The 25,147-nt window shown below is 36.3% G+C and overlaps 1 protein-coding gene across 8 annotated transcripts in view; it reads left to right on the plus strand.

Moving 5' to 3' along the window:
- Positions 1-25,147, plus strand: part of NRXN1 (neurexin 1) — a 1,448,730-nt gene that overhangs the window by 1,240,938 nt on the left and 182,645 nt on the right. For 5 of the 8 annotated variants that reach the window (XM_036751791.1, XM_036751793.1, XM_036751795.1 and 2 more), the window contains 2 exons: positions 6,958-7,047; positions 8,424-8,743. In XM_036751791.1, the coding sequence (XP_036607686.1) occupies positions 6,958-7,047; positions 8,424-8,743 (410 nt within the window). The remainder of the gene's footprint in view (positions 1-6,957; positions 7,048-8,423; positions 8,744-25,147) is intronic. The other 3 variants (XM_036751799.1, XM_036751796.1, XM_036751797.1) reach the window with 1 other exon arrangement.

Below are 25,147 nucleotides of genomic sequence, written 5' to 3' on the forward strand. Positions count from 1 at the left end.
GCTTTAAACAAAACCATTATTATTATCATTTCCAGGCTTACCTCTGATTTGATCATGTCAGGGAATGTAGAAATGTGATTATCTTTGTGTATTGTTGGCTCTGACTGGAATTTCTGAAACGTTCTACACCACCTTATTCTACCCATTAGTGAATGTCTGCTTCTTTGATACCTCATATCAGCTCCATGTAATAAGGTTAAATCCCAGTGTAATTTGGTTTTGTGTACATTCTCACCCTTCCCAGACACAAGAAATCTCATAAAAAATTACATTTGTCCATATCAAGTGTTTCAGATTTTAAAAGATGTGCATCTTCTATTTGGGTACCTTTCAAGACAGTATTAAAGGGATGGTTGCCGAAAATCTAGATAAGGAAGCAGTGATCTCAAAAAAAATGAAAACAACTTCATTGAAAACAACATATACCAAGCTAATCTCATTTCCTTTTTGCAACATTTTTAGTACATTGGGGGAATGGAGCTATGCTAGGCTTAAACAAATCCTGAAACAAGGTTTTTGATTTTTTAATGCTGTTTTATTTAAGCAAGGTTTAGGGTAGGATACTCATGCCATAAGGCAGTTTGCAAGTGGCCAGTTAAGAGGCTGCATGTGTAGTTGCCTTGGTGTTTCAAGATCACCAAGACACTTGCAGCTGAGACACCAGTGACGTCTGCATGAAGTGAGGTCTCATCATGTCTGGGAAGCTCCTGGAGGCTTCCTGTAAGGGTCTTTCATTTGTTTAGTTTATATTACTTTTTCCCCAAGCCAAGTCTAAACACCTAGATACAGCTATTAATGTTATTGTACCTGTCTAAAAACTCTGTGACTTAGGCTGTTCTGTAGATCTTTCTGGAATACTGTATAAGTAATTGAAATGCCAAAAAGAAGCAGATTTGTTATGGGGTCATCCACCAGACATATGCTAAAGTAACCTCATTCCTCCTCTTTTCATAGCTATAGACATAGTTTACCTAGATTTTAGTAAAACATTTGACAGAGATCATCATAAATTACATTTATTCATGTTCTTTTCTAATCTAATGGTTTGTTGTATCATTCATATTTAATTTATCTTCTAAATGTATATTACTCAAGACAATATTAAAAAAGATTGTTTCTGAACATCCAGTAAAGAAAGTTGTAATTAGAGAAATGAAGCATGATTTCATCAAGAACAGTCATGCCAAATTAAATTGATTTTCTTTTTTTGACACGGTAACTAGGCTGATAGAATGGGAGAATAGTGTAGCTATAGTTTACCTAGATTTTAGCAATGCATTTCACAAAGTTTTCATGCTATTCTTTTTAAAAAGACAAAGCAATCTGGGCTAGGTCGTAGTAAAATTTAGTGGACTAGGAAGTGGTTGCCACTTCCTACTTAAAGAATAATCATTAATGTTTTCATTTGGATAGTCTTCCTCATTTGGGTAGAGATGTCCAGTGGAATGCCTTAAAAAGTCTATATTTTGTCAGTTTAACAATTTTATCCCTTATTGGTGGTTTAAAGTTCTAGACAATATGCTTACCAGATTTATAGAAAATAAAAACTGACAGGGACAGCTAACACACTGGATGACAGAGTCAGGATTTGAAAAGAATTTGACATGATAAAATAATGACGTATGTTGAGTAAGATGAAATTTAATAGGAATAAGTACGAATTCTTACACTTGGATTCCAAAGCCAACTTTACAAGTATAATATGGAGGCAACACAGCTAGAAAGAAGTTTGTTTACGAAAGATCTTGTAGTTTGAGCGGACTACAAACTCTATAGGAGTCAGTAGAGGCCGCTAAAAATAGCTAATGCAATTATGGGCCTCACTGAAAGGTCAGGTGTCCAAGACCAGGAAGAGGATCCAGGTACTGTACATTAGGCAGACCATATTTGGTATGTTCTTTTAAGTTTTATGTGCTGTAGTTTAAGAAGGATGTTAATAAAGTGTTGTTGTTCAGTTGTTTCTCACGTCCTACGCTTTGTGAGCCCATTTGGGGTTTTCTTGGCAAAGATACTGGAGTGGTTTGCCATTTCCTTCTCCAGCTCATTTTACAGATGAGGAAACTGAGGCAAACAGAGTTAACTGACTTGCCCACATTCACACAGCTAGTAAGTATTTGAGGCCAGATTTGAACTCAGGTCACCTAACTCCAGGCCCAGCACCACCTAGCTGCCTCTAAATTGGAGGGCAGCAAAAGAAAGGGAACCAGGATATCGAAGGGCCTTGAGTCCACACCATGTGAGCTTAAAGAAACAGGGAATGTTTAGCCTGGAGATAAGATGACTACATTGAGGTGTGTCTTTTATAATTCTTCATCTTTCCTTTCACCTGGGAAAAGTTTATTTTCCTGCAACTTCTGAGGTGGAATTATACAAGCATATTAGAGGTTTTCATGTGGGACCGTGATTAGATTTTTCTTTATGTAGACTTGAAAGTTGGAATAGAAGCAATGCAGACAGGTTTGAGAAAGGTAGATTGAGTCATGATGTAGGGAAAATTTGCTAGTAATTAGAGCTAATCAAACTGGGCTCCTCCCCCCACCACAGGAGTGCTTCTAACAAAAAGGGCAGATGACCTCTTGTCATAGAAGGAGTTCTGGTTTAGGTTTGGGTTGGACTCATTGGCTACTGAGGTCCCTCCTAGTTCAGAGATGATGTGGTTCTGTGTAAAACTGCAGCAGGAAAATAGACAAAATTATTGAATAACATCTTAGTAAGTGGTCTATCGCAATCAATTTGTAAAGATGAAATAAGTTTAAAGTAAATATGTGAAATAGAATATTTATTACTGCCTATCTGCAGAATGTACAGAATAGTATAACAAAAGACACTCATTAAAGATAACTCAGGCTAGAACCCTTGTTTTGTTGAACCAGATAATCTCTAAGCACTTCTACCTCTAACTCCTATGATTCCCATGAAAATTAACACAAGATATCACAATGAAATGTAAAGGAAGCCTCTAGCTGGTATGCCGACCAAGCTGAATTTTTTGTACCTGAGGGCTAAACTGATGCGGGGGGGGGGGGTTGGATATTGAAAATAGGAGGGTCCCCCTTCCTTCTTTAGATGTACCTTAAATAAATAAATATGCCATTTAGATAAAATGTTCCATCATGAAACCCACTCCCAATTATTATTATGGGAGGTTTTTGGTTTATATTTTGGCTACAGCACAAGAGCGAGTTAAAGAATAAAACAGATTTTCTTCTTTCTTGAGATGCTCTATCTAGTTTCAATTCTACAGCCCTCTTGAGAGGAAATGGAAACTGTATTTTAATTTCCAGAGTAAAACCATCATGGACAATTAATACCCATGGAAGTGGCAGAGACTTCTGACTTTTAGAGCTTCTGAGAACCCAATTGTTTTGTCAACTTAATCTAAAACAGGAAGCGGTACAATGCAATGTAGTGTAAAAAATATCTGAATGACCAGGGTTTGAGTACTGGCCATGTCACTTCATAACTCTGTAACCTTGGGCAACTTATAAACCCGTTCTGTCTCTTTGCCTGTGGTACAAGGAGGCTGAATTAGATCATCTCTAGGGTCCCTTTAAGTTCTAACTGTTATTGATTGTCCTCTGAACTCGAGCAAGTTGTGAAGAGTTTCATGTTGTGATATAGAGACCTGGATTCTACTTCTAGCTATCAGTAACTAGTTTGGTGTCATTCAATTGTCAATTGTCAATTCAAAGTCATCCAATTGCTCTCTAAAAATGAGGAATTTGGACTAGTTGATCTCTAAGATCTCTTCCAGTTCCTAATCCTATGATTTGCTTATTAGGACTAATTAATTTTACAGTTTCTCTCTGTTCTGATTTGCCTACTCTTACTTTGTCCAGGTCCATTTTCTTTCCCCCTTGATTTGTTCTCTCACTCACTCTTTCTTCTCTTACAAAGGGTTCATGTGATTATGTTAGCTGAAAGTTACATTAAGGTTTTCAATCAGCAGCCATTGAATAAAATCTCGTAATACCATTCATTAATTTCTTTATGAATTTCATTCAGTAAGTGGAACAAAAGAGAGAGGGTGTGTAATTTTTCACTCTTCCTTTTCCAAAGTTGTCTAAACAGAAGATATAGAAATTTATTATTGGACAATCCTTGAGTATAAGACCAAGAAAGGTCTTCTGATCCCTTTATGACATTTCTTGGTGATTAAGTTTATGCTTATTTTGAGGCCTAGGGCAGAGTCAGGATGAAAGGAATATGGGATAGAGGTCATCTGCTTCCCCTAGGATGACTGTAGGATTGGGTGAAGAAATTTGGAAGGGAAGAATAGATATTTTAAAATTCCAAACCAGAAGTATGAGGTGGCACTTTAGGGCAGATAGTAGGTTTCTGTGTCTTTTTCTCCCAAGATATATAACTTAACAGTCCTGACCTGTGCCCTTTTTCCAAGATGCTTCTCAAAGGAATTACAAAGCATCAGTGCTCAAGTGCCATGGACCTTAAAGGTTGGTTATTCTATCCAGCAACAGTCAACAAAAAAAACACCCTCTGCAAAACTACATGAGACCAATCCAATCCGGTTCAATTTAACAAGCCTTTAATAAGTGCATACTATCTGTAAGATACTATAGTAGGCACTAGGGATACAAAAGCCTCCCTCCCAAGCCCCCTCCCCCACTTTTTTCTCCTTGCCCTGACTTTTATATGCCACAAGGTTGTGAGGATCAATTGAGATAATATTTGAAAGTACTTAGCACAGTGCCTGGCACATAGTAAGCATTATATAAATGCTAGCTATTACTATGTCTTGCAACGTCTTTTTCCTGTTAGTTCCCTATCTTTTGATCCATGATTAACAGCAAATTATCTAATGGTTGTATCTGTGCATTTTTATACATTTAATTCTTCTGCAGTAGCATAGGATGTTAGATTACACTAGCTATGTGAATTCTACTTATGAAAGTATGTAGAGAATTCCTATTCAGATGTAGGCTATCTCCACCCCCCTGGCAACTGCTTTGTATTAAATATTCAGGAATGAACTTGCATGGTGCAGCAAAAACTACCAGAACCAAATAAAAAGTCCCAATTGATAGAAGAGAAACTAAAATAAAAAGTAGTATCAAGACCCGCCTATGATCATAAAACTGGAAAAAATGAAGCAAATACATTGTTTATTGCTGTCTGACTATGAGGCTTCATTAGAACAGAGGTGACACCAGCTTTCTTGAAGGCTATGTCAGGGAAGCATAGATGCTAACAGGTTTAACTAACCTGGAAGGGCTTTACATATGGCCATGGCTGAACATGCCTCATCATGGTCAAGGACCAGCCTGTCTAAGTTGGGAGAGATTCATCATCAAGTTGAGATAAGGGCGATTTTTTAAAATCATGGCATCTCTCAAAAATAAGATACTAAATTACAGAGGGGTTGCAATCCCTGTTGGTGGAAGAAATACCCACATTGATATTTTGGATCCTTGAAGTATATAAATTCATATAAAATTCTACAATTGGAAAAGTAGCTTTTGTTGAAGATTAAAGTCCATTTTGGTTATGTCAAGAGTATTGACAATTTAAGATTGTATCTTTGACCTTGAAAGAGAGTCATTCACATAGAAGCTCACATGGAACTTTATGCTTCCTAACAAAAGCCCTCTTTACTCATTTTAATCCTTTGTCAGTAGTATGGTAAAGAGGGTTTCATAGTGAGTTCAATGTCAAAAAAAGCAAAAAATTTCATCTTGGAAAATTTTTTCAACATGCATCTTAGGCTGCCTACTAAGATTGCAGATAGCCTATAGATGTTTTTGTTGTTGTTAGATTAGTGAAACTACCACTTTCTCCAGAAAGGTTGGTAGTAATTATCGTCTGCAATCTCACCCACCTCTCTGGTACCATCTGAGTTATTTCCTGAGATGGAAGAACATAGCACCATACTACGTAAGTTCTGTGGAAGAACATAATGCTATACTCCTTTGCTGCTAAACACTAGAACATTAGTATGTTTTTGCGTTTTTTCTAGATTAAAATAAAATTCAGATTACATGTAGTGTGCCCTGTCATTTTAAAGAACAAATTTTGCAGATAGTTTTTTTCCTAAGAAGGCATGTCCTCCAAGCAACCTGTCTGTAAACCGAGGGCAGGATCGATCTATTAGTGCTTGGTGCTGGTGGTTTGCTTTTTCTCCTTAAGCTGTCTGACATAGTTAAGAAAAAGCTACCAAATGATATGGTTTGATTGTATGAAATATGAACAACAAACTCTTCTTTCAAGTGCGATATGCCTTAACAGGTTGATATCTGGACAAGCATAAAGGACACTCAAATGAAGTCACTTTTGTCAAAGCCTTCTCCCTTAATAACACATCTTGTTGATACAGAATGTATTATCTGTGATCTTGTCATGTACAAGTGATTGATTACCCAATTTGTTTGTATCTCGCTAGAAATGTATGGACTCTGTGGTTTCCTTATATGAGGTGAATAAGAATTTCTATTTTCCGAATAGGAAATAAAGTATGTCAGGCTTATTTTAGATGGCTGGAGTGTGCCTAGATGGTATTAAGGTTTTGTTTTCTTTAAATGATTAATCTGGAGTAAGAGGTTGGATGTATTTTGAAAAATTAAACCTGTTTCACCTGAACATGTTTAACTAGTTAATAAGAAATATCAAAACAGACAAAACCCTGAGGTCAATGGTCATTTTTTGTAAAGCCATTATATGATGTTTAAATTTGTTGTTTGGGTCTGTCTATAACATAAGTTTAATAACCTAGCTCAAATGCAGATTTCTAATTTTCAATTAACATAGGAATAATTTTGTTTGCTAAAATAAAATAAATGAATGAATGAAAGTCTGAAACATGAAATGTTCTAGGTAGAACTTTTTAAAATTCCAAATTTCAAAAAATCATGTGGCAACTGTATAGCTCAAGCTTTAAGTATTAACTTTTAACCTTTGACCTTACAGATTTTAACCAATGAAATGTCTCTTTAAACTTTAAAGGAAACAATGATAACGAGCGCCTGGCGATTGCTAGACAGCGAATTCCATATCGACTTGGTCGAGTAGTTGATGAATGGCTACTCGACAAAGGTAAAAAACATTGATTAAAACTTCAAATAAAAAAATAATTTGAACATAACCAAGTAGTACTTCATTGTAACACTAATAAACATAAAAAATAAATTTTCAGTAAAACTAAATTAAAAACAAATTTAAAACAGTAAAATGTAGATAGTAATATTTGCATACCTTGTATAATAATTTCTATACATTTTAGAAGTACCAGCTGTATAATAATCTTACCCTGTTAACTTAAGGTTAAAGGGACTGTTAAATATAATCCACTAACTCAATCTATGAAGGTACTGTTAGCAAACATTAACCCAAAATGATAAATCATTCATAGATTATATGACATGTTCCAACATCTAAATTATTAACTAAAATATATGTAGTTCTGATATCTTCATTATGGTCCTGAAAAACTCTTTGTTTAAACTGTAGGTATCTTAAATAGTGGGCAATATGTGTTGCCAGTCAAAACAAAGTCCCTTTAACGTTTGCAACTTTCTAAGAGGATTTGGGAACAAACCGTAATTAAAACTGGATTTAAAGTTGTGTGCATGCTTTTTTATTAGCAGAAACCAGTCTGCTAAAGTGGATATTCAATTTGATAATAATGGTACTGTTTCTGAAGATTTCTGTTGAATGAAAATGTGCCATGATTTCTCCATTGGTATGTGTATCATTCCTGAAGCCGCTTTTACATCTAAAACTTTTCTTTTTCTTTTGTTTTAATTGATAGACTTGCTGAAAGCCAATCAGATCTATTTATTTAAACATTTAAAATCCTTGCTTTGGATGTGATCAGTGTGAACCATGCATTTCTTTTCAGTGTGAATGCCGGAGAAATAGAATGATTCAAATGAGCCAATGAAACATTACATTTTAAGAGTAAACTCTCACTTACCATAATGTCTATGTGGCCATTACCTGAATTATGAGATCTTTAAACCTTAAATTAAAAAAAACATAAACTTCATATTCTATAGTTGCAGGTTAGTATCCGTCAGAGGTTATTTAAGTGTGGCAAATCCTTGAAATGTTAAAAATCCTGCCAAAGATTTTGCATTTTTGAATTTGACAACCAAGACTCAAAAATGAAATAGCACGACCTCAAGAAAAAAGGGGAAAAGGATCTACTAAAAATAAATTTGGTATACACATTTTGATTGGTCTTTTAGCAAAAGTAACCCATTGAAAGTTAATTAAGCAATTACAAGTATTTACCAATATTATGCATTTCATGGACACCTCATTAAAAAGCAATGAATTATGAGTCAAATGCCTATCTTATAGTTTATTGCTCTCATTATTCACCCCATGAAAGATCTGTTTTATCATCCTGTTTAGAATATAGAGTTCACAATCAACATTTTTGCATGTATGTAATGTTATTTTTACAGGGCGTCAGCTCACAATCTTCAATAGCCAAGCAACCATTATAATTGGCGGGAAAGAGCAGGGCCACCCCTTCCAGGGCCAGCTGTCTGGTCTTTACTACAATGGCTTGAAAGTTCTGAATATGGCAGCCGAAAATGATGCCAACATCGCGATAGTGGGAAATGTGAGACTGGTTGGTGAAGTGCCTTCCTCTATGACAACCGAGTCAACAGCCACAGCCATGCAGTCTGAGATGTCCACATCCATTATGGAAACCACCACCACCCTGGCTACCAGCACAGCCAGAAGAGGAAAGCCCCCTACAAAAGAACCCATTAGCCAGGTCAGTGTGCCTCCTTTTATGTGTTTCAGCCTCATTATTACCCAAGTTGGTTTAAAGATTTTTGGATTTTGGTTTTGGTTTTGGTTTTTTGATAGATTAAGTTGTTTCAGGCTTCCGGCATCAAAGCTTACTTTGCGCCTTGATTATTCTGTTGTATCTAGTTTGATTCGAGCACCTTTGCTTACGGATCACATGAGCAGAGTGGTGTGGCAGGGAGTTAGGTGATAGCTCCAAAGCATGACCTTAAGCATAAAAGAATGATTTGAGTTTTTAACATCTGGCAGATTTTCTGTAAATGACCCAGAAATGCTTATTTATTTAATCAATCTTTTTTAAAAAAGGATGAGTTTATTAAATATTTTAAATATCTGAATGGTAAATATTTGCTCAAAATATGTTTCCTCAAGTAAAATTATGAAACTATGAAGAGGAGACAGCCTCCAAATCAGTTTTATTGCTTTTCTTAAGATTTAGATGTGGTTTGTCATATTTTGAACTAGGTTTCAGATAGCTGTCAAGGTAAAAAGCTAACATTATCCTTTTCCTATATATTTAAACCCAACCTGAGAGTTGTACAATTGGAGGGCAAGGACATTGTATGGGAAATACCAAGAAAAAGAGGAGAGGGGAGTAAGGCATTTAGCAAGATTTGTGGCTATTTTCTCATTAGAACTCATTTTTAGTCATATTATTTTGTATGGATAAACTTTTTATAAATGGAAATACATTAATGCTGAATCTGTGTGAGTTAGAGGTATCTATCTAGTAGATGAGACATTGACATAGTTACAGCCTGGCTCCTACTAGAAGCATTCCTGACCTTAGAATAGACTCCCTCATTCACCTCCATGTCGTTTCAGCATTTTCCTCCCATTTCAGTTGTTTGCTTTAGTTCAAATGAGATTGGTTGATTTAATGATCATGGAATTTAGTAGTAATGTGCCTATGTTGGTTGCTACACAGAACCACCCAAGTGTATCATGGCCCCGCTTTGATCACTTACGAAGCAAAATAATAATAATCATAAAAATTTCTATTTGAAGTATTTTCTTTCTTTAGATAGAAGCAGTTATTTAGATTTCAGTTATGTCTGACTCTTCATGACCACATTTGGGGTTTTCTTGGCAAAGATTCTGGAGTGGTTTGCCATTTTCTTCTGTAGCTTATTTTATAGATGAGGAAACAGGCGAACAGAGTGAAGTGACTTGCCCAGCATCAAACAACTAGAAAGTGTCTGAAGCAGGATTTGAATTCAGATCTTCTCGACTCTAGGCCCCTTGCTCTATCCACTGCTCCACCAGGCTGCCCATAGAAGCAGTATAGTTTAATAAATAGAGAGCTGGCCTCAGAGCCAAGAAAAATGGGACTAAAGTCCCACACTGACCTTACTGTCTGTGCCACCCTCAATTTAACTTCCCAATCCCTTAGCCAACTCAGTGAAACAGTAAAATGCAAACTAGTTATTGATCTGCATTTGATGAGAGTTTCCTCCAAAAGAATTTCTTTTGCCAATGAAATCTCAGATCTGGAAATGGTGGGGAAGAGACATAAAACCTTTGCTTAAAAATATTTTGTAAAACCTGGCTTTTGGTGCTTCCTAAAATTCTTACCTAAAATCTCACCTGCAAGGAGCTTTTTCCCATTCCTCCTCCATGTTAGTGCCTTCCCTCCGATATTACTCCTAGTTATCCTGTGTCTTGTTTGTACATAGCTGTGTGCATATTATCTCTCCCATTAAGAATGAGAGCTCCTTGAGAGCAGAAATTGTCTTTTGTCTTTCTTTGGATACCTAGTGCTCTACACGGTAACTGGGACTTAATAAAGTGCCTAATAAATGCTACTTGATTTGAATTGAGAGTAGGGGAGACACTGACCCAAGATTGGTTTTTGTTGGTGACTAGAAGCTAATCAGGTTTGACTTCCTCTGAGGTTCACTTTCAGCACAGAAAGGAAGTTAGGAAGTGGGAGTAGGCTAATGGGAATGAAAGGGAGAAATTAGATGAAAGTAAGGAAAAAGGAAGAAAGCGTTCAGAGAAATTAATGGAGTTGGGTGAAATAATAGAGGGGAGGTTTTTTTTTATGTATTTGTTTGAGTTACACAGTAATTTTTCTTGAGTGCATTTAAGAACACACCAACACAGAAATGTTAGCAGAGTTCTTGAAGTAATAGAAGACAGGAAAGGAGAAAACACAAAAAAGAGGAAGATGATTAAAAAAAAATTCCTATTCCTATATTATCAGCTAGGTGGCACAGTGGATAGAGTATTGGGCTTGGAATCAGGAAGACTCATCTTCATGAGTTCATTTTCAGCCTCAGCTTCAGACACTTACTAGCTGTGTGCCTGGGCAAGTCACTTAACTTTGCTTGCCTCAGTTTCTTCATTTGTAAAATGAGCTGGAGAAGGAAATGGCAAAGCACTTCAGTATCTTTCCCAAGAAAACCCCAAATGGGGTCACAAAGAGTGGGAAATGACTGAAATGACTCAACAACTCTATTTTGCATTAGATGGCCTTACTCTCTTTACCTTTTTTCTATCATTATTTTTCCTGAATATGGCTGGCTTTGCCAGGATGTTAATGCTTGGACATTGAGTGTTTCATTGGCAAAGCACATTTTTTAAAAAAGACCTCATCTATCTAGTTTGTGATTTCATCTGTATTTTTATATTTGCAGAGTTGATGATAATATCAAAACAGCTAATGTTGAGCAAAATTGAAGCTTGTGACTTTGGTCATGCATGCAGACTCTTCCATCCAATTAAGGTTGTAACTTACTTCGAAGTACTTCTCAATAGGACTTCTTTTTTTGAGGTTCTGTTAGCATCAAACAAATCACAAGCAAATTTCACACACAGTGAAACCTACAGAAGTTGGGAACCATTTTCTTCATTCATAATGATTCAGAAGATGGCAATCCTACAAGAAGTGTGTAAGATTAGAATCATTACCTAAAACCCAAAGGTGAAATGTGTGGATATTCTTCTGCATAATCCTGAGATGTTATTCAATTCAACAAATGTTGACTAAGCACCCACTACATCCAAGGCACAGTGGTACTGGTGCTGGGGACTGAATTATAGGAAAAAACAAAACCACCCACTACTCTCAATGAGTTTGCTACTGCAACAGTGGTATGTAGAGGAATAAGGTAATTTGAGAAGGGAATTAAGAGGACAGGAAAAAAAACTTTGAGTAGGAGGTGATAACTGAGCTAAACCTCAAAGGAAGTTAAAAGATGCTGAGAAATCTAAATGAGGAGTTTGGGTGCTCCAGGCATGGAAAACAACCTATCCAAAAACATGGAGTCAGGAGATAGAATGTTGAATTTAGGAAACAAGAAGGGCAATTTTGTTAGAACGTAGAGAATATGAAAGGAAGTAATATGAAAGAAGCCTGGGCAGATAAGATGAAACCAGACTATGAAGAACTTCAAATGACCAGCTGTGCCATATTTATTTTATCCTAGAAGCAATAGGGAGAAGTCAATTTTCAGAACAATCATTTAGGAAGATTATTTTTGGCACCTGTGTAGAGGACAACTTGGAAAAGGGAAAGGATGAAAGCGGGAAAGTCAATTAGGAAGCTATTGCAATAATTTAGGAGAGAGGTGGTAAAGGTTTGCAATGGGGGAGGGGTGGTCACGAGTGAAGAAAACAGACAAATGTCGAGATGTGTCGTGGAAAAAAAATTGACAATATCTGTCAACTTATTCAATATGGAAGGTGAGGGGAGCCAAGGATGACTCAAAGATTATATACCTAGGACAATAGTTTGCAGAAGGAATCTAAGCTACATTTCATCTAAGATAATTTTTTTTTAAAAAAAAGCTAGCATCCAGGAGGTTGAGTACATAAATTTAAGAGTCATTTGCATGGATATAGTAAGTTCTCCTATGAGCAGTAGTGGGGTCAGCAAGAAAATTAGAGAGGTGAAAAGAGTGGTAGGCAAAACTTTGGGGGAAGCCCACAGATAGAGGACAAGAGATGGATGGGAACCTGAAAGTTCTGACTGCTGAAATCCCTTGCTCACTCCAATATGCAAAAGAGGAAGATGAAAGCCTATACCCTTTTATGTTATTTTAACAAAAGGTAAATAATAAATGCCACAATGTTATGATTTCTAAGAAAATGTAGCAGACTACTGTTTTATATTAAAACTTGTACTCTACAATGTAGAAGAAAAAAGTTCTATCTCTTACAAAATTAATTCAGAAGGGAAAACAGTCAACCAAATATTAATTGTTAATGAAAGGAGTCCATTTTATTATAAGCTAGCATATGTTTAAAGACAAAAGCAGTTTATAGAAGTAAATGATCTAATCACTTAGTGATTAGTGGGTCCATTTGTGAGGATATTGAATTAAATGAAGGATTAATAGATTCATTAAAAAAGAGAGATATTCAAAATATCAAAAAAAATTTCAAAGAACCAACAACAAACAATTCAAATCAGCATATTCTTTCTTCAGATATGTAATTGCTTTAAAGTAGTTTGTAATGATTGAATTATATAGTGGAAAAAAACTGGATTTGGACTCAAAGGACCTGGGTTTGCTTCTCAGCTTTTCTAATTATGTATGTAGTGTTAAGAAAGTTTTTTTTTAATCTCTTTAGGCCTCAGTTTCTTTCTTTTTTCTTTTTAGGTTTTATTGATGCTTTCTATTTTTTATCCCACAATCATTATCCCCTCCAAGGCACCCTTAGTAATAAAGAAAAATGATCAAAGAAAACCAGCAGTACAGCAGTCATATCTATTTGTGCCACATCTGCCACCATCTCCCATCCCCCTTCCATGATCTGCCTCCCCTCTACCCAGAAAAGAGAACTGCTCTCTTATAATACCAAGACCCCAAGAGTTGAAAAATCAATTGCTACATTCATCATGCTTCTGACTCAATTTACTCACCACACATTTATTAAATGATTACTATGTACAAGACATTGTGCTGATCATTGGTTACAAAAAGACAAAATGGAAAAAAGTTCCTGTCCTCAAAGTGCTTGTTTCTTTCACAGGCAGTTATGCAATGCCTGGAGTCAGGAAGACATAAGTTCAAATCCAACCTCTGACACTTACTAGCTTTGTGACTCTAGGCAAGTCACTTGATTTCTATTTGCCTCAGGTTCCTTCCTTCCTTCCTTCCTTCCTTCCTTCCTTCCTTCCTTCCTTCCTTCCTTCCTTCCTTCCTTCCTTCCCTTTTCAACTTCTATGATTTCAGTTATCTATGTGGGTAACTCCCAAGTAGATCTATCATTTCCTCATTTCTCTCTTGAACTCCAGTCTCATGTTATCAAATTCCTTCCTTCCTTCACCCCTCCTTCCTTCCCTCTTTCTTTTCCTCCCTTCCTTCCCTTTTTCCTTCAGTTCCTCATTCCTTCCTTCTTCTTTCCCTCCTTCCTTCTTTCTGTCGTTTACTTCCTCCTACCTTCCCTCCTTTTACCCCTTTTTCTTCCGTACTTCTCTCCACAAGGAAACTAGGCATTTTTATAAATGGAAGAGAAAGTCTTAAGAACATGGGAGACAGCCTGTGCAAAATCATGGAAACATTAAATGGAGTGCCATGTGAAGAACAGAAAGAATTCCAATTTGGCCAAATCCTAGAATTCATGAACGGGAGTAATATATAATAAAGTTGGAAGCCTAGGTTGGAACCAGTCTGTGAAGAGCTTTATATGACAAATGGAGTTGTATTGATCTTAGAAATAAAAGGGAGCCATTGTAGTTTATGGAGCAGGAAAGTGAGATAGCTAGACCTGTACCTTAGGAATATAACATTGGAAGCTGTGTGGAGGCTGAAAGCACAGACTTACACCAGGGAGAATATTTAGGAAGCAAGTGCAATAATTCAGGTAAAAGGTAATGAGAGCCCTACATATGGTGGTAGCCAGGTGAGTAGAGAGAAGGGGATAGATGCAAGAGATAATTTGGTGGTAGAAACAAGATTGGTAACTGATTAGATATATGGATCGAGGGAGAATGAGCAGTGAGGGATGACTCCAAGGTTGACACTTTTTGATGACTAGCAAGCTAGTTTGACTAGAAAGGTGAGTGTATAAAGGAAAACGATATGAAATAAGACTGTGAAGATAGTTGGGAGTATGATCAAATCTGGAAACTGGAGTTAGGGACATCAATTGGGAGTCTTAAGTAAGGAGATGAAAGCTAGAAGTAGGTTAGAAGATGTATGAATAATGACAAGGGGATAGATGTAATGTGTATGTTGTATAGTTGTCTGACCAGAGTTAGGAAATGATTGACTATTGGGGGTTGAGGGAGAAGAAAACGTATTTGATGAGAAGAGTGGAGGTGTTAATAGAAATAAATTATTTTGGAGGAGAGGGAGGAAGAGAGAAAAGAGGGGAAGGATATTGTTAATTCAGTTTTTGTCATCTTGGCTTGTAGATTCCTGGGAAATATTTAGGAAGAATTTACACTAGGCATTTGGTAATAGAGGACTGGTGTTCAAGAGACAAATGAGGAAATGATAGTTCTATTTAGGAGTTCCCCACATAGACAGATAATGGAGCCCATGGGATTTGATAAGATTACCATGGGAGGAAAAAGTAGAGAGAGAAGTTAAAATGGCCCCAGACAGAGCCTTGCGTGACATGCGGTATTTGGGGAGAGAGATGGGTTACATTCAAGCAAAGGAGACCGAGAAGAAGCATTTGACAGGTAGAAAGAGAACCAGGAGAAAGTAGTGTTGTAGGAGCCAAAGGAAGAGATAGTATCTAGGAGTAGGGTGTAGTGAATAGCATCAGAAAATGCAGAGATTAAGCAGGGTGAAGAGAGCTATGGTAGAGTGGAAAAAGCACTGGATTTAAAGTTGGAAGGGATATGTTTAAATCCCAGCTGTGCCCATTACTGCTTGTGTGACTTTTCACAAATCACTTAACCCCTCTGGCCCTTAGTTTCCTCTTCTGTACAATGAAGAAATTGGGCTTGATGGTTCCTAAGGTCCATTCCATTTCTAAATTTACACTCCATGGTCTCAAACTGAGAAAAGGCCTTTCTTTTAGCAGTTAAGAATTTTTTCTTTACTTTGGAGACAACAGTTCTGCTTGAGTGTTGGGTCATAAGTTAGTTGTAAGAGATTGAGGAATGGTAGGGGAAGAAATGGAGGCCAAACAGGTGATGTTTCTGGACAATCATTTCTAGAAATTTGTCTTGGAGAGGGAAAAGAGGTAGAGGATGATAGCTTGAGGGAATGGGAAAAATGAGTGATTTTTTTTAAAGAGAAAGGAGACTTGGATCTGTTTGTAAGGCAATGAGGAAGGAGCTGGTAGATAAGGAAAGATTTTAGGTAAGAGGAATTGAGGGAATGACCTGAAGAGGTAAGATACCAGAGGGACAGGAATGGATGGGACCAAGGCAAAACTGGAGAAGGCCAAGGAGGATGATAAGGAAAATACTTACATCATAGATTGGAGCAAAAGAATAGTGAATGAAGGATGAGGGCAGGTTTTGAAGTATGGAGTGGGGGAGAGGAGAGAGCTGGTGATAGAAGTTCTCTGTTGTCTTTTACTGTTGTTTTCCTTTATATTACTGTAGTCATTGTATATATTATTCTCTTCACTTTCCTTACTTTGAACTCTCAATAACCAAGAGTTTTCACATTTCTCAAAATTTCTCATATTAGTCATTTCTCACAGTGCAATAATATTCCATGGCTTAGTACAGTGTTTGGCACATAGTAGTTACTTTGAAAATATTTGTTTTCTTCCTTCCTTCCATTCATATATCAGCCCATCAGTCAACAAGAATTCATTAAATGCTTACTATGTGCCAGACACTATCCTAAGTACTATGGATAAAAAGAAAGGCAAAATTGAGCATAACATGAAAAGTATTCTCCAATTAGTGGGTACCAAGAATAGAAATGTTGTTTCTATTTTGCTACTGCAAAAAAAAAAGTGCCACTATGAAAATGTTATACATATACACACATGCACGCGTACACACACACACATACAAAATGGCCTTTCCATCTATCTTTGACCTCCTTAGGATAGTGGGATCACTAAATCCAAGGTCACTCACTTTTCTAGTATCCATCAAAATTGTTTTCCAGAAATGTGAGACTAATTCACATCTCCATCAAAAGTGTGTTAGTATGCCTTTCTTCCCATGATCTCTCCAACATTGATTATCTCCAACTTTTATTATGGTTGCTAATTTGGGGTGTTGAGGTGAAATCACAAAGTTGTTTTAATCTACATTTCTTCATTAGTGATATGGAACATTTTAATATGGTTATTGGCACTTTACTTTCCTTCTTTTGAAAACTCATTGTCCATATCATTTGTCAAATTATATGTTCTTAATTATATTTTGTTAATTCTCTATATAGTTCAGATATCAGAACTTTATTATAAATATTTGCTATAAAGCATTCTTATTCTAATTATACTGATTTTGTTTGTGCAAAGGCTTTATAAATTTTATATAACCAACACTGTTTGTTCTGTTTTCTAGTCTTTTTTTAGTTATGAATTTTCTCCAATATTTAAAAAATATTATGTGACCTTTTATATTAAGATCTCTCCATCTACTTAGGGCTTATTTTGTCATCAGATATAAGATGCTGATCTAACTCTATTTTCTGCAAAATTGCTTTTCAGTTTTTTTTTAAAAAATCCAATTTTTGTTAATTAAGAGTTTCTCCTAGTACTTTCCATTCTTGGATTTATTGAACCACTATCAAGTAGTTTCTCCAGTTAACTCTAATTAACAAAATATTTTAGGGGCAGCTAGGTGGCACAGTGAGTAGAGCACCAGCTCTGGAGTCAAGAGGACTTGAATTCAAATTCGGCCTCAGATACTTGACACATGTACTAGCAGTGTGACCTTGGTCAAATCACTTAACCCCAATTGCTCTGTCAAAAAAACCCCAATATATTTTAAAATCTGATCATACCAAGCCCCCTTCATACCTAAATTCTCATTCTGTCCCTTGAGATTCTTCACTGTGTGGCTCTCCAAATGATTTTTTTAAATGTAGTTATGAATCTCAGGTCTTACATTTATAAAATGAAAGGGTTGAAGTACATGATCTATAAGGAAATTTCAGCTCTAATTGTATGTTCCTCTAAATCTTTAAAGTCTCCTTTATGGTGGTTTGCCTGTGATTTGTGAAAATGGGAGCTAAATGTCCATAAAAGAAAGGGAAAAAATATCTGGTAAAGAATTTAATTATTTATTAGGGGTAGAAGGCATTTGTTATAGTTCCTTATTGATTAAATGCACATGATTTAAAAATTATGTATTTAGTAAAATTTTTGAGTGATTTGGACACTTAAGTATGAGTTAGAGTTTAGATGGAGTATTAACAAGCACATAGTCATGACCTAGTACTTCTAAAGGTTGGTTGGAAGAATGCTCATTGTAGTAGCCTTATTTGCCATCTGTTAGGAACAGCCTCCTAAGTGATGCACAAAGAATGGCCTTTATTTTTCAAAAGGCATCCTGGGTTGTTTTCTCAATCAAAATGTACTTTCCTCAGTGATAACACTGAGCCACTTAAGCTGCAATAGAAATGTAGCTTGGGGTGATTGCATGTTTTAGAACAATAGAAACAGATTTTTGGTCAAGCAGAATTAAATTGGATTCATTCTAAATTGATGAGATGAAGTTTGTTTAGTCATCCTGCAGGGCATGCAGTGGGGGAGGGATATATTTATGTTTACACTAAAATAGAGAATGGGAAAGCATATACATTGAAATATCCTCCCTACCAGACCATCTTGGCCTCTATTTAAAACTAAGCATGTTTGTCACACACACACACACACACACACACACACACACACATATATATATATATATATTATATATATATATGTATATATATATACTACCCATTTCTATAGGAAGAAAAATATCTGAAGTATATTATTAATTATTAACAGAAAGAAGAATTAAAAAGAAGTGGGAAAGACTTCCTATAGAAGGTAGGATTTCAGTTGGGATTTGTAGAAAGCCAGGGAGGTCAGTAGTCACAGCAAAGGAGGCAGCATTCCACTGCATTCCACAGCATTCCAGGCATCTGGGAAGCCAGAGAAAATGCCCAGAGCCTAACGATGGACTGTCTCATTCGTGAAACAGACAGGAGCACAGTGGTACTGGATCTAAGAAAACAAGTTAGGGAGTAAAGCGTAAGACTGGAAAAGCAGGAGGGGCTAGGTTAATAATAAAACAAAAATAATAATAATGATTCTGTTTCCCGTATTCGTCATCTCTTACATGTTCATCTCCAGTTTTTAACTCCTTTTCAAAAGCTCCCTTTATAGTCACGAATTTGTGTGAATATGAACATGGGAGACAATGCAGCCTAGCTGATAAAGAGTTGTTTTCAAAGTTAGGAAGACCTAGAATTCTGCTTCTGATGTGCACTGGTTACATGGACCTAGACAAATCACCTCTATCTTTGTGACCTTGGCCAAATCATTAAACTTCTGCCTCAGCTGCAGAATGAGGATACTGCATAAGATGGATTCTAAAGGCAGGAACATTTCTAACATTCTGTTACCACCTCCTTGTATTGGGACTTTCAACAATTCTTTGATAAACAACAACCAGATTTTGTCCTTGACATTTGCAGCATACTTGGATCTCTCTTCTAAGAACTCATTCTTCAGGATGGCAGTAAATTGTAGTCATGGCTACACATTCAGGCAAGCCTTTTGTTTATAAATGACTTGGTGTCCTTCTCTAATTATCAACATCTATAGATATTTTTTCAGTCTTGCAGAAACTCTGAGGAAAAGGGGGGAAGACTAAAGAACTTAGAAACTCTTGTTCTTAATCTGGAGATACTATAGTTGATACTCCTTGAAAGGTGAAAGTGGGAGTATAATGGGAAGATTTTTTTAATGGGACTTTGTAAGTCTGTGTCATTGATTAGAAAGGCTGAGTGGGATCTTCCCTAGGTTCCAGGTAAAATTTCTAGCACTCATCATCAATCTTAACCAAGAATTCTGTTAGTAAAGTAATTGGCTATTTAGTGAAGTCGTGACTTCAAGCCATTTCTCCTTTCTGGGCCTCAGTTTCCTGATCTGGAAAATGAAGGGCTTATATTAAGTGGACTCTAATGTCCCTTGCGCCTCCAGATTTGTGACCCTGAGTTGAAAAGATGAGATATCATGAAGGAAGGAAGGAAGGAAGGAAGGAAGGAAGGAAGGAAGTAAGGGAGGAAGGAAGGGAGGAAGGGAGGGAAGAAGGGAAGAAGGAGGAAAGGAAGGAGGGAGGGAAGGAAGGAAGGAGGGAGGAAAGGAAGGAAGAGGGAAGGGAGGGAAGGAAGAGGGAAAGGAGGAAAGAAGGAGGGAAGGGAGAAAGGGAGGAAGGAGGGAAGGAGGGAAGGAAAGAAGGAAGGAAGGAGGGAATGAAGAGAGGAAGGAAGAAAGGAAGGGAGGAAAGAAAAGAGGGAGGGAGGGAAGGAAGGAAAACAGAGAGGAAAGAAGGGAGGGAGGAAGAAAGGAAAAAAGCATTTATTAAGCAAAGCATTTACTATGTTTAAATCAGTGCTAAGCACTAAGGATACAAATAAATTATTTCACAAGGGAGTGATAAAATTTCAAGCTTAAGAATCCTACCAAAATTATTGGATTTTTTTTTCCTTTGTGGAATGTTCTGATGAGCTATCCAATTAATGAGTATGTAAGAAATTTGTATTTGAAGGTATCTGTTGTTGCTGCTGCTTTTAATATACATATCAGAGGTCCTAATGCTCTTGTAAATAATCAACATTATTTATTTAGAAAATTCAAGTGATATATCTATTTTTACACAAAGTATGTAAAACTTACTTTTTTCTAATTTATAAAAAGCTAATACAAATTAGATGGGCCACATTAGCCAAAATAAGTTTGTTATCTGAAAAAACTATATATACTTGATAATTACTGTGCAACTTTAAAATAATATTAACATTTATAATTAATTCTGTTTTACACAGATATCATAGTCTTTAGAGCTGGAAAGGTCTTTATAATGATAGCCTAGTACATCATTCTGTGGAATTTATTGTAAATAATGTACAATGAAAAATTAGATTTCAGTGCTTTTTTAAAAGTACTTTGATGTTAATACTTATGTGTAGAAATAAGCATTCTCCCAAAACTAGTAATAGCTTAAGAGAAATAATGGCATTTCATCGTGCTTTTAAATATAGAGAAGCAAGTATTACTTCAAAGAAATTACTTTGTTCTATTTGGTAAACAAAAGTTTGGTTGAATAGGATGTGAAAAGTTAAGATTTAAAGGTGGAAGGGACCTCAGAATTCATCTGTCAAGCCTCCTCATTTTTCAGTTAAGAAAACTGAGTCTCCAAATGGTAAATTGCACATAGTACATAATGGCTTAGATTTAAGCCTAGGTTCACTTACAGCATACTTTTTCCTAATGAGGCCAGTTTTTACTAACTCCTTCACTGCTTGTGAAGGAGTGACAGCTTGAAAACCTGTTATGTTCATCCCCTTTGGGGCAATCCTAACCCTGCTTTTTAAATGTCACATAGGTTGGGTTTGTCCTTGGCAAATTATGAATTGACAAAGTTCATTCCAAAGCCCCCAACTCCTACTTCTGTTCCCTTTCTCCCTCTTCTGCCTGTGCCAGAAGTAAAACTGAAGTGTGTAGTAATGTAGACCCCCAAATACAAGCTAGATCCTATGGGTACTCTCCAGTTCAGCAAACAACTCATGTGATAGCAACCAAAATGACAGTAAAATATTTCCTTCTACTTGGGCTTCCTGCATATGTATTATTCTAGGCTCTGCAATGGATAGCAAAACGTATATTGACTGAGTGCCTACTATGTATAAAAAGCACTGCTAGGTATACTAGATATGACATAAATATATTAGGACACAATACCTTCCCTTAAGAAGTTTATAATCTAGTTGGGATGGTAGGGAAAGCAGCCTGAATGTAAATGCCTTAAGAAAGATGTGTTTTTAACATGTGTATATGCATACATATATGCCTGCATGTTTATATGTATGTGTGTGTGTGGATATGTATATGTATATATGTGCGTGTAATATGCATATTGTGTATTTGTCTATGTATGTACACTCTGGAGGTTAACAGCCTGGAAAGGTAGCATCCAGTTATAACAGATCAAGGAAGGCTTCACAGGGAAGGTGAGCACTCACTTTTTTAAAACACACAAGGGCAGAAACTCAACAACTTCCCTCAAGCACCTGTTCCTAGCATCATAGACCTACAGCTGGAAGGGTCCTCCTGGTCCACCTAGTCTAACTCCCCTCATTTTTCAGATGAGAAAACTGAGACAAAATTAAGTGACATACCCAAAGTCACCCAGATATTAAGCACCTGAGCTGTTCTGATGTTTTGTTCTTCTGAAGTTCTTCTTTGTTCAAGATTATTAATTCATAATTAGGCATCACCTTGTGATATCATTGGTCCTCTCTGACAACACATGAACAGCAACAACTGATAGCTAGATAAAGTATTTATTAAGCCTTTATTATATGCCGGACACAATGCTAAACTACAGGGACAAATACAAGCAAGGCAAACAGTACATGCCCTCAAGTACAAGCATACATTCTCATGGGAGAAGACAACACAAAAAGGACCCAGAAAATGGGATGAGGTGGCTGTTATGTGGGCGGTGTTATGGCTTAGAGCTAGAGGCTGGGAAATAAGATGGAAGCCTGCTTCCAGGCAAGATAAGATGAAAGCTTACCTATCATGGTCCAGAATGGTTCTAGAAGAGGAATCCAAAGCTCCTATGGGGAAGAGAAAGGGGTGATGGCAACAGGAGAGTTACTATAGTTTAGAGCTGGTGGCTGGGAAACTGCTAAGGAAGGTGGGACTGTAAAGTAAGATTAATGGTTTTATAAATATGCGAAGACTTATATACCCAAACAACTTTTGCAAATAGCTAGAGTCTACATTGTTTGAATGAATTCCTGTGGCATTGTTCCTGGCTTCTTTCTCCAGACTGTACCTCACATAGAGATAGAAACTTCAGGGTGAACTGGAGTTGTTTTCCCAGAGATGCCAAAAATTTCTCCATCACCTTTTCCATTGAATAGATTTGGAACAAGACTGGTCATTAACACACATCTGTGTTAAGAAATATATTGGAGATTGTTGTGAGAGCAAAGAACAAGTTTATAAAGAATTAGGGAGAGAGAGAATGAGAGAGAGAGAGAGAGAGACAGAGAGAGAGAAAGAGGAGAGAGGAGAGGAGGCTGTAAATGGTGAGGACTTTCAGAGTTCTGGTTTCTGGAGGTAGTATGGTAATAGATGATAAGGTGGAAGGGTCAATGGTATGACCAACTGTATGTATCACTGAAGCAAAGTAAAGATATAGGTTTTGGGAGTTTAAAAAAATGTTTGCAAAGGAGGGGTTGATAATCAGGGAGGTTTACTAAGGGAAGGCCCTATCTCTGGATAGTGTTGCGATACATAGTCTTTCCAGTGATTTGAGGCTACACAAAAAGTTTTGTGAACTGTTTTGTATATGGATGCCCATGGCAATCTGGTGAAGCTTCTGGACCCCTGCTCAGAATGATGGTTTTAAATGTATAAAGTAAAATACATAGAACTATAGAGAAAATGAATTATATTAATATATAATTATCAAAATACTAAAAAAAAAGTTCAGGAACTCCAGGTTAGGAACTCCTGCATCTACAATAAGACCATATGTTTTTGTTTGACCTCTTATAAATTACTTGTATTCATTTTAATTCATGCATAAACTATAAAGTGCCCTACATCAGCTGTATTATCAAAGCTCCATTCTGTCACAGATTTAGAGTCTAATATTAATAGGATCACAGTCTCAGTTACATCGTTAAAAAAAGCTCGGAACAAAAGGAAAAATAATTTATTTCTTTTTAATTAATTAATTCATTTTTGCAACATACATTTTTGATGGACATTTTTAATAGACATACTATTATTATTTCACACATCCCTAGTTCTGGCAGTGCACTCGAATGCTTCACAGAATATAAAAATCAAGTCCCTCTCTCCTGGGTTTAAGGTCTATATAATACTTGATGAGAACAGTTTCCTGTAGAACAGACTTTATCTTGTATTCTGTAGGCCAACCTTTGGAATTCTAAATGTGGGAAAACATATGGTGGTAATGAGAACTTTGTAATGAGGTTTGACTAGAATTATTCCACTGGCAAGCATGCAATAGTGTTAAGAGTCAGAAGGCAACAAAGAAACTAGTATGCTGTTTACAAGATGAAGGTATAATTTTGCATTTTATACGCTATAGATTGGGGGACTTATTTTAAAGATGTTAAACTTGGCAAAGTAGTACAAAGTGAGGAGATTTAGAATTAATAAAATATAAAATAAAAATACACTATTCTATGTTCTGATCTGCTCAAATTATGGATTTGTTTTTTAAATTATTCACCCATCCAACCCCTGAATTATTTTTTGTCCAACACTAGAAGTGATTGTTAGCACCACCCTATTTCAACTATCCCTTATGATTGAATTAAATGGTAGTTCTATATTGTATATTATGAGTATGGGACTAGTCCTTGCAGTGGGTAAGCATCGAGTCAGATTCAATAATTACACATATTTCATATATCAAAATATGGAATCAGATTTTTAATTTTTAAAATTAATTAGGAATTTAATCTTCCTAGAAAGGTTAAAGGTTGATCAGCCGGCATTTAGTAAACACCAACTATGTGTCAGGCATTAAAAAATCAATTTCTGGGAGGGGAGGGCGTGATTGTACAATTAACCAAGTGTTAAAGTGATTTTAAATTATATATAATATATATATATATATATAATATATATATATATACATATGTACCTATATATAATTTATTTATTATTCTCTTGTTGGTTTGCTCAGACAGTTCCATATATGAATAGATGAATGAAAAACATTGATTAAGCTTTTAACATGTGCCAAGCACTACTTCCACATATCTTTCCCTTTACTATTTAGATTAGTCCAATTATATTTAAATCTCCAACCAAGAGAACAGAATCAAAATGTGACTAACCCTTGAACTCCAAGAATAAGCATGGTTTTCCAGTAAGTAGCATATTACCCCACTCTCTGACTTGCTGAATAGGCATGTGATTGTTAGGGGACCTATTGTAAGGGTTTTATTTTTGGAAGCATAGATTGGATGGGGGGAGGGAAGCATGCGATACCTCAATTCAAGTAGATATACAAAAAACAACCCTGACAAAGAGGCCTTGAGAAGCAGCTTGATTTTTCATATCTCTTAGTTCTGTTCTTATTTCTTTTGGTTTGTTTCAGCAAAGGCTGCCCCTGAGTGTGAATCCAGTGTGCGCACAACTAGAAAACTGCCTGGGCTTATTTTTTATTTTTCTCCCTCATTTTATAGGGTGTGTAAATCACTTTTAAGAAAACGGGAGGGGG

The sequence above is a fragment of the Trichosurus vulpecula genome, chromosome 3, assembly GCF_011100635.1.
Source record: "Trichosurus vulpecula isolate mTriVul1 chromosome 3, mTriVul1.pri, whole genome shotgun sequence".
Classification (NCBI taxonomy): domain Eukaryota; kingdom Metazoa; phylum Chordata; class Mammalia; order Diprotodontia; family Phalangeridae; genus Trichosurus; species Trichosurus vulpecula.